At 36.5% G+C, this 14,449-nt stretch overlaps 2 protein-coding genes across 10 annotated transcripts in view; one reads left to right on the top strand and one right to left on the bottom strand.

Moving 5' to 3' along the window:
* The window catches only part of MIS18BP1 (MIS18 binding protein 1), a 58,577-nt gene extending 52,442 nt beyond the window's left edge, over positions 1-6,135 (top strand). For 5 of the 6 annotated variants that reach the window (XM_042943074.1, XM_042943072.1, XM_042943069.1 and 2 more), the window contains 3 exons: positions 3,182-3,269; positions 4,967-5,021; positions 5,204-6,135. In XM_042943074.1, coding sequence (XP_042799008.1) covers positions 3,182-3,269; positions 4,967-5,021; positions 5,204-5,307 — 247 coding nt within the window. In that variant the 3' untranslated portion in view covers positions 5,308-6,135. Of the gene's footprint in view, positions 1-3,181; positions 3,270-4,966; positions 5,022-5,203 lie in introns of those variants that run through there. The other variant, XM_042943073.1, reaches the window with a different exon arrangement.
* FANCM (FA complementation group M) overlaps positions 3,202-14,449 on the bottom strand; it is a 70,226-nt gene continuing 58,978 nt past the window's right edge. For 3 of the 4 annotated variants that reach the window (XM_042943064.1, XM_042943066.1, XM_042943067.1), the window contains 3 exons: positions 11,557-11,932; positions 9,377-9,668; positions 8,544-8,801 (listed from right to left, as the gene is read on the bottom strand). In XM_042943064.1, coding sequence (XP_042798998.1) covers positions 8,663-8,801; positions 9,377-9,668; positions 11,557-11,932 — 807 coding nt within the window. In that variant the 3' untranslated portion in view covers positions 8,544-8,662. Of the gene's footprint in view, positions 3,758-8,543; positions 8,802-9,376; positions 9,669-11,556; positions 11,933-14,449 lie in introns of those variants that run through there. The other variant, XM_042943065.1, reaches the window with a different exon arrangement.

The raw sequence follows: 14,449 nt of genomic DNA, 5'->3' as shown, positions 1-14,449 counted from the left end.
TTGCTCCTAAATAGTCATAAAGGAAAAGATCATTGATCAAAAAGGATCTTGGAGCCAAGAGAATCAGAAGTGTTGTTCAACTGAGATTTACTGTCATAAGCAGCACTAGAAATTGCAGGGAGAAATGAAATAGCCATTCTGTTTGGCTTCAGTTTGTAACTCTACTTGAGTCAAGCCTGTTTGCTAAGAATGAGAGGGGAAAGAAAGTAAAAAGAAATGAAAAAAAATTTCATAGTTGGTGTGGAGAATATAAACAAGATGTAACTATGTAGAAATAAAAGACTTGCGGACTGAATTAAAGACTGAATTGAGAGTTTTCATCACCAGGTATATCCTTAAAATGGTTACCTGTGAGATTCAGTGTGATGGGGAAGAAAGTGAACAGGAGAAAGGAGTGAGAGGTCTAATAAAAGGGAGTCCAGGGACAAGAAGTCTCTGGATTCTGGAAAAGAGAGGCAGCAAGATAGTGGTTGGAAAGGGCACAAATGGGACAATGAACAGTAAGCAAAACCATAATTTCCTAGAATGCTCATATTCAGTGTTTCCTTTAAAATGTTTGGTTGAAGCATTTTGTCCATTTCTATCAGTACACCATGGTCTTTTTAAAAATGGAAAAGAATAACCCAGTGAAGAAATGGGCAGAAAACATGAATAGACACTTCTCTAAAGAAGACATCCGGATGGCCAACAGGCACATGAAAAGATGTTCAACGTCGCTCCTTATCAGGGAAATACAAATCAAAACCACACTCAGATACCACCTCACGCCAGTCAGAGTGGCCAAAATGAAGAAATCAGGAGACTATAGATGCTGGAGAGGATGTGGAGAAACAGGAACCCTCTTGCACTGTTGGTGGGAATGCAAATTGGTGCAGCCGCTCTGGAAAGCAGTGTGGAGGTTCCTCAGAAAATTAAAAATAGACCTACCCTATGACCCAGCAATAGCACTGCTAGGAATTTATCCAAGGGATACAGGAGTACTGATGCATAGGGGCACCTGTACCCCAATGTTTATAGCAGCACTCTCAACAATAGCCAAATTATGGAAAGAGCCTAAATGTCCATCAACTGATGAATGGATAAAGAAACTGTGGTTTATATACACAATGGAATACTACGTGGCAATGAGAAAAAATGAAATATGGCCTTTTGTAGCAACATGGATGGAACTGGAGAGTGTGATGCTAAGTGAAATAAGCCATACAGAGAAAGACAGATACCATATGGTTTCACTCTTATGTGGATCCTGAGAAACATAACAGAAACCCATGGGGGAGGGGAAGGAAAAAAAAAAAAAAAAAAAAAAAAAAAAGAGGTTAGAGTGGGAGAGAGCCAAAGCATTAGAGACTGTTAAAAAACTGAGAACAAACTGAGGGTTGATGGGGGGTGGGAGGGAGGGCAGGGTGGGAGGGAGGACAGGGTGGGTGATGGGTATTGAGGAGGGCACCTTTTGGGATGAGCACTGGGTGTTGTATGGAAACCAATTTGACAGTAAATTTCATATATTAAAAAATAAAAAAAAAAAATAAATAAAAAAAAAAATAAATAAAAATAAAAATGGAAAAGAAAAATATACCTTTTTGTTGTAGTTTTTATTTAAATTCCAGTTAACATAAAGTAATACTAGTTTCAGGTGTATGATATAGTGATTCAGCACTTCTGTATTATCAGTGCTCATCACAGCAAGTGCCCTCCTTAAAACCCACCACCTGTTTCACCCATCCCCCTACCTCTCCTCGGGTAACCATCAGTTCTTTATAGTTGAGAGTCTGTTTCTTGGCTTGCCTCTTTTTGTTTCCCTTTGTTCGTTTCTTAAATTCCACATATGAATTAAATCATATGGTATTTGTCTTTCTCTGACCTATTTTGCTTAACATTATACTCTCTAGCTCCATCCATGTCATTGTAAGATTTCATTCCTTTTGATGGCTGAGTAATATTCCATTGTATATGTATACCACATCTTTATCCATTCATCAGTTGATGGACACTTGGGCTGTTTCCATAATTTGGCTATTGTAGATAGTGCTGCTCTTAACATCGGGGTACATGTATCCCTTTGAATTAGTGTTTTTGTGTTCTTTGGTTAAATAGCTAGTAGTGCAATTGCTGGATCATAGGATGGTTCAAGTTTTAACTTTTTGAGGAGGCTCTTGTTTTCGAGAATGGCTGCACCAATTTGCATTCCCACTAAAAGTGCAAGATTCCCCCCTTTCTACATCCTAACACCTGTTGTTTCATGTGTTGCTGATTTTAGCCATTTTCTTTTTCTTTTTTTAAAGTGTATTTATTTTGAGGGAGAGATGAGGACAAGGGCAGAGATGGAGAGAGAGAATCTCAGGCTCCGGGCTGTCAGCACAGAGCCCAACTCAGGGCTTGAACTCATGAAGCACGAGATCATGACCTGAGCCAAAGTCAGACACCTGACTGAGCCACCCAGACACCCCTGATTTTAGCCTGACAGGTGTAAGATGCTGTCTCATTGTAGTTTTGATTTGTATTTCCTGGATGAGTGATGTTGAGCAGCTTTTCATGTGTCTGTTGGCTATCTGGATGTCTTCTTTGGAAAAAATGTCTATTTCTTTTGCCCATTTTTCAATTGGATTGTTTTTTGGGTGTTGAGTTTTATAAGTTCTTTATATATTTTGGATACTAAACCTTTGTTGGATATGTCATTTGCAAATATCTTCTCCAATTCCATAGGTTGCCTTTTAGTTTTGTTGATGGTTTCCTTTGCTGTACAAAAGCTATCTACTTTGCCGGGGGTGGGGGGGGGGGGGGAGGGGGAAGCTATTTACTTTGATATAGTCCCAATAGTTTATTTTTGCTTTTGTTTCCCAGAAAATACACTTTTTAGAAAAGCTTGGAGGGGTGCCTGGGTGGTTCAGTCAGTTAAGCGTCCGACTTTGGCTCAGGTCATGATCTTGCAGTTCAAGAGTTCGAGCCCCACATTGGGCTCTGTGCTGACAGCGCGGAACCAGGAGCCTATTTCAGATTCTGTGTCTCCCTCTCTCTCTGCCCCCTCCCCCACTCATGCTCTGTTTCTGTCTCTCGAAAGTGAATAAATGCTAAAAAAATTTTTTTAAATAAAGCTTGGAACACATTTTAATTTGGTCAACTGCTGTTCAACCTGTGAATAGAAATATGATAATGTTGACAAAACTATTTTGTATTCAAACAGGGATGACTGTGATAAATATGTTTTTCGTATGCAAAAAGAACATAAAAGTAAAGGTGGCATTGTCTGGGGCAATATCAAGAAAAAAACAGTAAGTATTCATTTATTCATCACATCTGTTGATATATTGATAGATGGCAAATTGTGGAGTTTTAAGTTATGTAAGTCCTTGCTCTCAAAGTAGTTAATCTTAGAGAAATACAATTTATGGAGGTAAAAATGTTGAAGACCACCTTTTCTCCTGATTGTATATTCCTTCTGATCAGGTTATGGCAATTTCTTCCTCCCTCGCCCATGTTGAAATACTGTTACTGTAGCATGCATGCAGTATAATTCTTCTCAGAGTTTCTAAACTAAACATTGGCATTACATAATCACATCCAATCTTTATGGGTTTCATTTGTCCATAGGAAATGGTAGACACTTCTGGGCAGTTTGGTTTAAAATCATCCTGGAGACTAAATTCTTCAAAAGAAATCTCTAAAATTGAAGGTGTAGACAGATTCCATGTTTCTTAGATTCTCTTTTTCCAGTCTCACATTCCTTATGAGAATGAAATTTTGGTTTGTTGCAGAGGACCTGGAATCAACATAGTAAGAAAGACTTGTTTGGCTTCTAGTTCCTATTTTGCCAGTGTGAAGTTAGGCTGCTTTGACAGTTTTTTCACAAGCTTTAATGTGCATAGAAGTCCCTTATGGATCTTGTTAAACACCAGATTCTGATCCAGCAGATTTGAGATTTCTGCATTTCTCACCAAATCCAGGTGTCTGTGTTGCTGATCCATGGACCATACTGAGTGGTAGCAAGATCCTAATCCATTCAGTCTGTTCTGTCTGCATAATGATGAAAAGTTCATATGGATAGATCTATAAGGACTATTCCTATTAATAATTTTTATTTCTCTGCATTTCTGACATCATCCTAAGCACTACTGGGCCTTTGTTTTTCTTAATGGGTCATAATTTGAGTAGCCTACCAAACTATGGTATCTTTGTGATTTAGTCCTATTTTTTCATTGACTCATATTTTAGTCAATGCATGAGGATAGAAAGAGCAAAGGACTTAGTGTCAAAAAATTTTTATTTCAAGATCTGACTGACCATACAGCTTTATAATAAGCTACTTGAACTTTCTAATCTCGTTTTGTTCATATATGAGTAAAATGTACCATCAGTGTGGGAATCATATTGATTTAATGTCACTGAATGATCTTGAGAGCTAAATGATATAATAGTGTTTTAACTCATTTCAAAGTACATTTACGTCACAATCTGAACACGAGTGTATCTTGAAAGTTTCAACAATATTTACTCTTAATACAGTGAATATGCCCTGTCATATTTTCTATTCTATTCCTTTTCATTTTTAAAGATAGCCAGCCATGGCCAATAGTTTAAAAGCACTGATGTAGTAAGTCTCAATCATACACTTAAAACTTGTCTATCAACAATTTAAGTTTTGCTAGTGTCATGGAATGGAATGAGTACCTAGATTTTGGCAACTGTCAGAGGCCCATAGACTATCTTGTAACCTCTATAGCATTAGCATTAGTTTGTAATATTTTCTTATAGTTTGCCGGCAGTGGGAAATAACATTGAAGAAGTATTCTTTCTCTGGATAAATTCAACTTAAAGGAGAATTAGATGTTTCACAGATACTTATGTGATTAGGTATTGTTATAGGCATGTGTTCGAGGTACTCAGGGGATGAAGCAAGCTTATTCTGTTTATGTTTGAGGCAGAATTCACAGGAGGTACTATTTAGCTATTAACATGAACTCTCTTACAGGTTGAAACTGAGTTTTCAACTCCAACATCAAGGAAAAAAACTCTGTATAACAAAGGTAATTTATTTGTATCTTTCTTTGGTAGCTCAATTCTATTGTAAGATAGTCTCTTTATTCACATGGTACTAAAATTAGCTGCTTGCAAGTGGGCAGACCTATTCAGTTTCTCATTATTTTCAATTTCATTGAAATTACTTTTAGAAGTATATTAATCTTTTTTATTAAATTTCTCTTTACAGAATTAGGAGAACACTCTGGTATTGGAAAACTTTTCACCAATGCTATGGAGTCTTTAGATGAAGAAGAGAAAGATTATTATTTTTCAAACTCTGATTCTGCATAGTATAAATGAGAAAATATTTCCAGGATTTTTGTCAAGAAGCAGACAGTGTATTTATATCTTTTTTTGGAATACATATTATTTTCCTTATAATGTGCCTTCATATGAAATTGTGGATTCCTTCTCAAAGGTTTTAGGTGTTTGTATTCAGAGTAAAACATCCTTCTGTAGAATGCTGTTCATTGATATAGGTTACTAAAATATAAGGAAAATTGTTTTGCTTGTATACATACTTGTATATTTCTGTTTTTTGAACATTAAAATATTCTAGATAAGTCTCTCTTAAGCATCTGTTTAAGAAAATCATGTCCTAAACAGATTTTTTTAAAAAGCTCCCAAGAAAATGTTGCTACCCTTAAGGGGTAGGGGAGGGGAAATAAAAAGTAGACTGTATTGCTGGCTACAAATTCATGACAACTGTATTAGCATTTGTTACCACTTGATTTTTTCCTTAAAACTTATCTTTGGCACAGCTATGAAACCTATGTAAATTTAGTACTTTTATTAGGTAGAATCAGAGAATAAATTTTGTCACATTAAGCCTTATTTACATCTGCAGACATTCATAGTTTACATTTGGCCTTAGTATTAAAAAGACTGGATTAGACGTTCACGTAATTGATCTACCATTATAAAGAGTCAAGTTAATATGCCATGTCTTAATAAAACATTATTTTCCTCCTTTCAGACAGCTCCTTTGGAAATAAACTTTAGCTTATTCTGTCATTCTGTTTTAAAATTTGACAGAATATTTCTCCTCTGGTTACAGTATATATTCACTTACCCTTTCTCTCCAGTTAGATTGTTCAAATAAATTTTGCTTTTAGAACATTTGGATTTGTATTTTGCTGGATCATTAAAATTAAACAGGCATTTTGTTATTGGTTCAGCTTGTTTCTTCAAAAAAATGCCAGAACTTTTAGTAAAACATAATTTTTTTTAAGAATTTAGTCAGTTTATAAAACTATAGGATTTATAGAAACATAAGATTTTACAAGAATATTACAGTTAGACTGAGATCATAATTGTTTCTGCCACAAAGACTTTTAGATGTCTTTGTGGATGGATGGAACAAATGAGGGATTATTTCAGAGTGAAATACTGTTGTAGAACTTAAGTTGCCAGTATTTGGTATAATACCATGCTGCTTATTAATGTTAATGGATAATGTTAACGTTAACTCCTTTTAAGGAGTTAGAAGGTAGTTATACTGAGAAACAAAGGGGTAATTTTGATGCAGCACAGACTTAATACAAACCAAAGAGTGTGGCCCTCCTCCCCCAAATTCCCTGTGTCCTATTGGAACTGCTTCAATGTCCTTCCTAGTCAGTTTTATTGTATCCCACCTGCCAGGTACCTGGTTAGTCCCATCAGAACGTAAGTTATGCTAGGAAGGGTTGAAGTAACCTCCAAAGGACACTTGAAAGCGCGCTTAAAGATTAATCATCAGCAGGGCTGAAAGTTCAGTGCTACCAGTAAGAGTATGAAGGCTATTGCAGCTTAAATATGGATAAATCTCTGTACACAGCAAGCATAAGTAAGTGAAATCCTCTAGGTTATGTCCCTCATACCATGTTAACTTATATTTTGTCTGATGGGTGGACACAAAGAATTTGAGCACACTGTTGTCTGCATGGGAGATGCTGCAAGGTGGTCATCTGCTGAGGTAAGGCAGAGAACCACCAAATGTCCCCACCCACATGCACCGCTAACCCCATGTAAGAGGAACAAGAAGCAGCAAAACAACATACTGGAACAAGAAAGAAGCCCCTTTCTTCCTTCTACTGACAAAGCTTAAATCATGCTCACTGTAGGTAGAAATATTCAAAAAGTCCAGTCCATTATAGCAAAGCAAGATACTAAAGGGTAAATTTAAGCCTGAGAAATAAATCAATAGCTGCACATCAGCCAACAACTTCTAGAACTTCTTTTCTCTCTGGCTTTGACAGAATTATTGAATAGCAAAACTATGAAATCTGCTAGTCTCAGAAAAATTAAGAATTTATACTACCCCAAGGAAGCTATGTTTACAATTAGAATAACTTTTTAGTGAAAAATAATTGTATCTAGTTCCTGGGTTCTGGTTCTGGATTTCCCAGTAAACTTGAGTAAGTCACTTGTTTGTGGGCCTCACTTCAATCACCTGATAAGAAAAAAAGCAATTTGATTTAGATGAACTCTGAAGCCCCTGCCAAGTCTAAGGCAAGGAGACCTCTCCGCTGTGATGTTGGTTCACCTACCCTACAGTGTAGCAAGAAAAAATAAGACAAACAGAATAAACTCTAAATGGGGGTGTCGGTGGGGGTGGGAATCCATAGTTAAAGGCTGCATTAGCACTAGACTGACTAGAAAGAAGGGCCTCAGATGTTGCAGATATAAACGTGGAGATATGTCTGTCTTAAAATATTAATAATATCACAGATACACTGTTACGGGCACAACGACGTCCCTATTCAACAGCTCATCTATACTAAATTTCCCAAATCTAAGCCAATATCCCACTTCTTTGAATATGGTATTTCAACAAAAAAAAGTGTAAGGTGAAGTTCATAATAACAGGATCTGACTGTACTTGATTGAGACACTTTTGGTAAGATGAACATACTCAGTTAAATTTCCAACTCTACTAATTACTAGAGCATTTATCTCACAATACAGCTACTGCCCTATACACACACACACACACACACACACACACATATATATATATACACACACTGCCCTTATCCAATATATAAGTAGATTCAGGACATTGAAAATATTCTAGATATTATGATTTATATATAGGAAAAATTACGACCACTAAGTTGGTGGCAGACACCTCAACCTATTAATGCTAACAAATGGCAACCACAGTACTATAATCTTTGGAAAAATTCTAAAATATGTCTCTAACTCTATTACTTCTAAGTTTATTTATTTATTTTGAGAGAGAGAGAGCACAAGCAGGGGAGGGGCAGAGAGAAAGAATCCCAAGTAGGCTCCAATGTGGGGCTCGAACTCACAAACCGCAAGATCATGACCTGAGCCAAACCAAGAGTTGGATGCTTAACCGACTGAGCCACCCAGGCGCCCGCTTTTACTTTCTTAATAGCTCCTTCGGTAAACCTTTTTTTTTTTTTTTTTTTCAGTAAAAGAATGAGTTTCATAATCTAGTTAATGAAAATGATTACTGAACGTCAGGTTTTCTTTTAAAATAATTTATAATCTATGTAAATAAAAATGTACACCACATAAAACAGATGTGGGAATATTATTTTACATATTTTAAACTGATTATCACAGACCACAGCAATGATTATTGAAATGCATTTAGTATTGTGAGAGTTCTTTCATAACCGCACCTTGAGCAGTATCATTATGCATCAGATTGTAGTCTCCCTTGGTTAAGACCATTTGGTAACATTTGCATGTCAAATACGTAGTGAAGATATCTATAGATCTCCTCAGCCTTCTGATGAGTTACTTGTGCACATGTGGAGATTTCTTGAGGTGAGCTGAAAAATAAATTAGAACTTTTTGACTTAACACAATATTCTTACTTGCTTAAAGAACACCAAACATAAGCCTTTAAGAAAAGCATTTCTTCTAAGCATTTTACATCTATTTAATATGTCCTTAGCATGGTTTAAATAAAACATACTTATTCCCTATATTCAAAGTCACTTATAACAATTTCAACATCTTACCTGGGCCTTTAATTTAAAATAACCCATTTTCTAAAATTTTCCTTTTCAAGCAATATAATAATCAAAAACTAGTAAAATCTATACTGTGATATTTTTCTACTTCTAGAACTAAACAGCCCAGAAATGTTAGAATGCAAGATCAAATACAAGCGCTGTCTAGCTCTCAGAGGACTCTAAGCTCCCCAAAGGCGGTGCCTATCTTTTCCCTCCATTAACATCCTCAACTTCATGCAGTGACTGTAACATTGGGAAGCAAAAAGTCTTTACTGAATGAGATACTCTAATACGCACTATACATGTTTAGTTTTTTAAATAAAATTTCTATGAAGTAGTTCTAAGAATCATTTTACAGTAACCGTTTAAAAATATTAAGACTGACATACCTGTTAGTCATCTTTCTCACAGAAGAAAACCAGTGACACATATTTAATGCAGTTACATAACTTATATTGGGAATACTTAGATAAAACTGAAGTGCTTCGCATTTATTTCTGTTCACCACTATTGGAACATGAATACCAACATTCTTTCTCTGTTCTACTAAAGACAGTTCCTTTAGCAAATCTGCAGTTTCTTCTTGGCAGGAACTGAAAAGAACTCGGATTCCGGCCCCAATTAAGGTAGTCAGCAAGTTGTCGTAGCTCTTTGTTCTCCTAAACATCTTGGATGTGTCTCCTAAATATTTCATATTTAGGAAAATGCAAACGTGAGTAACTTACATTAAGTAGAATCATTAATACTATATATTAAAATCCCAAGATCTACGACCATTAAGCAAATTAGTGCCACATTATGCTAATGAGAAACCCTACTAGTAAAGATTTAAAGTGACTCTCAAATACCTGGGAGTTAAAATAAGAACTATCTTTATAAGTGTCTTCAGTTGGTATCAAATAGTAAGATGAGTAGGCAGAGGAGAGCTTATATTCCTAGATAATTCATTCATGAAGACCAAGACCATATTACTTATCTCTACAATTCCTCATAATGCTACAACTGATAAATAACTCAAGTATTGGCTTGATACAAAATCTTACGTATTTATTCTAAGGATAACTCAAAACCCTGCATACCCATTTTAATGTCAGCTTTAACTCTTGCCTCTTAATTTACTTCCTTACCTTTCCCATTCATTTCTTTCCATATTCTACCCTCTATCATTTTAGGGGCACTTTTCATTATGGAAAAACAAAACTTTTTACATAACTTCCCCCCCCCCCCGTAACTTTTGCAATGTTACTTTTCTCTTTATTCCAAATTTATTTCCTTTATAAAGGATATGTTGGTGAAGAAGAAATTATAGAATTTTAGCACTAAGAGAACCCAAGAGATCACTGAATATAAAGCCCTCACTTGTCAAATAAAATAAAACTAAGAAAAAAACTTGGTTACTGAAAGTGTGACTTATCCAAGGCCACAGTTTACCAGTGACAGCATGGGGATAAAAAGGTACAATGCTCAATTACCAAACCAATGTTTTACATAAACTATGCTATCTTCTTTTACTATATCCTGTTATGACTGTATAATTCTTGAACTCTTCCATAGTGGCATTTGCCTATATGATTTCACATAATCCTCATAACATCGAAAGATGAATAGGACAAGTATATTATTAATCCCTCAGAGGGAGTGATTTGTCAATGCAACATCACATAGCTGTAGTGACACCAGAACTCAGTGTCTTCTGATTCCATATTCCATGACCTTTACACCATCCTCAGGGCTCCACCTATAATTAAATATGAGCCATAGAAATCCCCTAACTGAAGCTCCTATGCACCTATTTGAGCTACCAAATAAGAACTTAGTGTGTTCAACTGAACACCCCTTGTGCCTCAAATCTGCTCTTCTCTAATATTCATAATTTCAATAAAGAGCACCACTACCTAACTGCCCAGTGACCAAGAAACTGGTCAACACAAAAGAGTAATTCTTGGAATGCCTGGGTGGCCCAGTCAGTTAAGCGTCAGACTCTTGATTTCAACTCAGGTCATGATCTCATGGTTTGTGGGATTGAGGTCTGCTTCAGATTCCATGCTGGTAGCGTGGAACCTACTTGGGGTTCTCTCCCTCTCTGCACCTTCCCCATTCGTGTGTGCATGTACACACTGGAGCTCTCACGCTGTCTCAAAATAAATAAACCTAAAAAAAAAAAAAAAGTAATTCTTGCCTCCTTTCACCAACTACTACTAATCCTACCTCCTAAACCCCCTGAATCCTTGTCCCTTTTCCCACTGCTGCCTGAAAGGTGCTAATCCTTTCTGGGGCTCCTAAAAAAAGACATACTGGTTCACTTGCCTTCAGTTTCTCACCCTTCAACTCTCAAACTCATTTAAACACAATGAGTAAAAAAATACAGAAAGAAACCTATTTATGAAACAAAAACAAAAACATAAACACAATGACTAATGAAAAGCATGGCTTTGTATAAGTATGAAGTAACATTTATGAGTCAGGTATTTATATTTTAAGAGTTTTCCACATCCTGACAGAAGAGTGAACTAAATAATAGCTGAGTTCCTTTATAGCCTTATAAACAAAAACATTTAAAAACACAAACCTGTTTTTTCTCTGTCCTTTTCCACAATCACACATATTCTTTCAAACATGCTCTGTAGGTACCGGATCTGGTCAATGAGTTTGTTCTTATTGATACTATTTAACATCTCAGACTGAGACCTCCTTTCTACCACCATGCGGTTACTCACAATGTAATCACAGCCATTTAGAGGACAGACCTCTACGTGAATGCCATGAACTGCTCTTAAGGAAGAAATTACTTCAGAACCAGAAGTGATTTCACAACTATCTACAAGAATACAAGTTTTTTGGCCTTCCTGTGGAAGTCTAAGAGAAGCATGTGTGCCAGCCAAATGTGGTCTTGAGTTGGAACAGTATGCCATTGACGTGCTAGAATCCTCCAGGGCACTACCAACCTGCAAAGGTGGAAAATATTGGTATCAGGTTAAATATATATTAGTGCCAAAAACTTCTAACACCTGAAGTTGATTTTTTCTTACTGATAGTATTATTTCCTTTTTTTTTAACTCTTTTTTTCTTCCTTCAGTATGACCGAAGTGACTATATACATGAAGGACCAAGCTACCACTTCACACCTAGTAGAATGGCTAAAATTAAAAACAAAATAAAACAGTAAAATAAACGTTGTTAGAATGTGAAAAAAATTGGAACATACATATCTGGTGGGAATGTAAAATAGTGCAGCCGCTGTGGAAAACTGGCGATTCCTCAAAAGTTAAAGAGAATTACTGTATGACCCAGAAATTCCATTCCTAGGTATATACCAAAAAGACCTCAAAACAGACTCACATACTCATTTGCCAGTGTTCATTAACTTTGGAAAATTCTCAGCCATTGACTGTTTAAATACACTTTCTATCCTTTCCTCACTTCTTAATTCCAATTACATGTATCTTAGACTATAGGATACAATCCTACAGCTCTTGGATGCTCCATTCTGTTTTTCACTCTTTGTGTTTCATACTGCGTCATTTCTACAGGCCTAGCTTTAAGTTTCTTCGTTCTTTCTGTGGCTGTATTAAGTCTATTGATGGGCTCATTAAAGATATTCTTCATCTGGGGCGCCTGGGTGGCTCAGGTGGTTGAGCGTCCAACTCTTGCTTTCAGCTCAGGTCATGATCCCAGGGATCATGGTCTAGTCAAAGGTTGAGATGAGTTTGGGTTTATTGCTATGATTACCCTAGGTACAACCAGAGGCTTCAAACTCCCATAGTGTTATTTGGATTTAGGGTGGGACAAGGTTTGTCAGATGATTTTTCCAAATGTTCTCTCTCAGCTTTCGATCTTCTCTGTTTCCTTGTACCTTAGAGAGGTTCTTTCCTCATACTCTTGTCTTCCTCTCAGCAGTTGACTGCTTTTATGTTACTAAGTGCTTGCTAGCCTAGTTGGAGGGAATGCTAGGTGCATGGGGTGGCATGGTGGCAGGGCAGGAGGAGAGGGTAAGTTCTATTCTACTTCAGCCTGAGCAGGACTTGTGTCCGTCAGTTCCCAAAACAGGACCTTTACAGTGATCCTGCCCTCCCTTCCCAGGGCTGGAGATAGCTAATGATCTAGGCCCAAGATGTTTTCATGCCCCTGTCTCAGGTACAGAACATTTTTTAATTCTTGCCTTCCTCCATCTGTAAAGGGTCTTCTTCACCTAGGCCCTGAGGAATAGCTATAAGGTCTGCTGGTAATCCCCAGCAGCTTAAAGCTTTTTGTTCTATAGGGGAAATACGGTAGAAGGAACCAGATGGGGTTTGTTGCCTTTCCACAATAATTGCTGGTCACTTCCCCCAAGCCGTGGCATCAGCAAGGGAGGCTTTCTCTGATTCTCAATCTTTCCTGTGAACACCCAATGAGTCTATGGAGAAGAGCCCTCAAAAGGTTATGAACTCCCCTTTTGTCTGCAATTCCCAGGGGTTCTAAACTCTCATGCTGGTTCACTGCCTTTTGCAATTTATTAAAAGGTTTAGCTCAATTCCTCTTACCAAATTATACAGAGCCCAGGGAATGTCCCAAATCAATAAGTCTCTCTTTGGAGACACTTGTCTTTCCTTAGAAATGAGACCAATTGGTTGTCCTACACCCTCAGCTCCATAATAGTTTCAGATAAAACCATGATTCTGGAAACTATCCGGCTTTTTTTGTTGTTACTACGATGGAAGAGCGCTCTTTCCAATTTTCTATATCCTAAGCTAAAGATAGAAATCCTAATCATTCAGAAAATAATCTTTAAAATAATTCAGTATTCAATTCCAAAAAGCAAAAAATAAATGTAGTAAAGGAAAAAATGGTACTAAAGATCAAAACAAAAGTACTGGAACTACTTAGTTATTCTGAAGTAGAAAATGGCTTCCTAAACATGACACTGAAGTTCAGGAACCGTAAAGAAAAAATTGAGACTGAAAAAAAAAGTTACCTTTTCCTATGGCACAAACCACCATAAATAAACAAAAAGGCAAATGACTGACATGGAATACTGTTTGCAATATACATGACAAAATAGATGTTAACTTTTTTTTATATATCTAACAGTTTTCTACAAGATAGTCTATTTTCTGTCTTCTCAAAACTACCTCAAATTCTTCCCCTCCTAATTTCAAGTGAGAAGAATCATACTACATGGAATCATAGGGTAACAGAAGAAAATTTAAAACACATTTCTGTAAAAATATATGTGTCTTTTTTCACAGTCCCCAAAGTATTACTAGCCTGAATCCAGTTTTTAGCTAGAGCATGCCAACGTAGAAATGTAGCTAGTGCTTAGTGGTTTTCAAAGTACTGTTCATAGACAGATCTTTCTCAACTTATAATAAGATTACCTCCCAATAAACCCATCATAAGTCAAAAGATCATAAGTAGAAAATGCATTTAAAGTAACCTACCAAACATCATAGCTTAGCAAAGCCTAGCCTGCCTTAATTGTGCTC

This window comes from Panthera leo, chromosome B3, assembly GCF_018350215.1.
Source record: "Panthera leo isolate Ple1 chromosome B3, P.leo_Ple1_pat1.1, whole genome shotgun sequence".
NCBI classification, from domain to species: Eukaryota; Metazoa; Chordata; class Mammalia; order Carnivora; family Felidae; genus Panthera; species Panthera leo.
The sequence above is the reverse complement of the archived record's forward strand: the minus strand, read 5'-3'. Positions and strand labels throughout refer to the sequence as shown.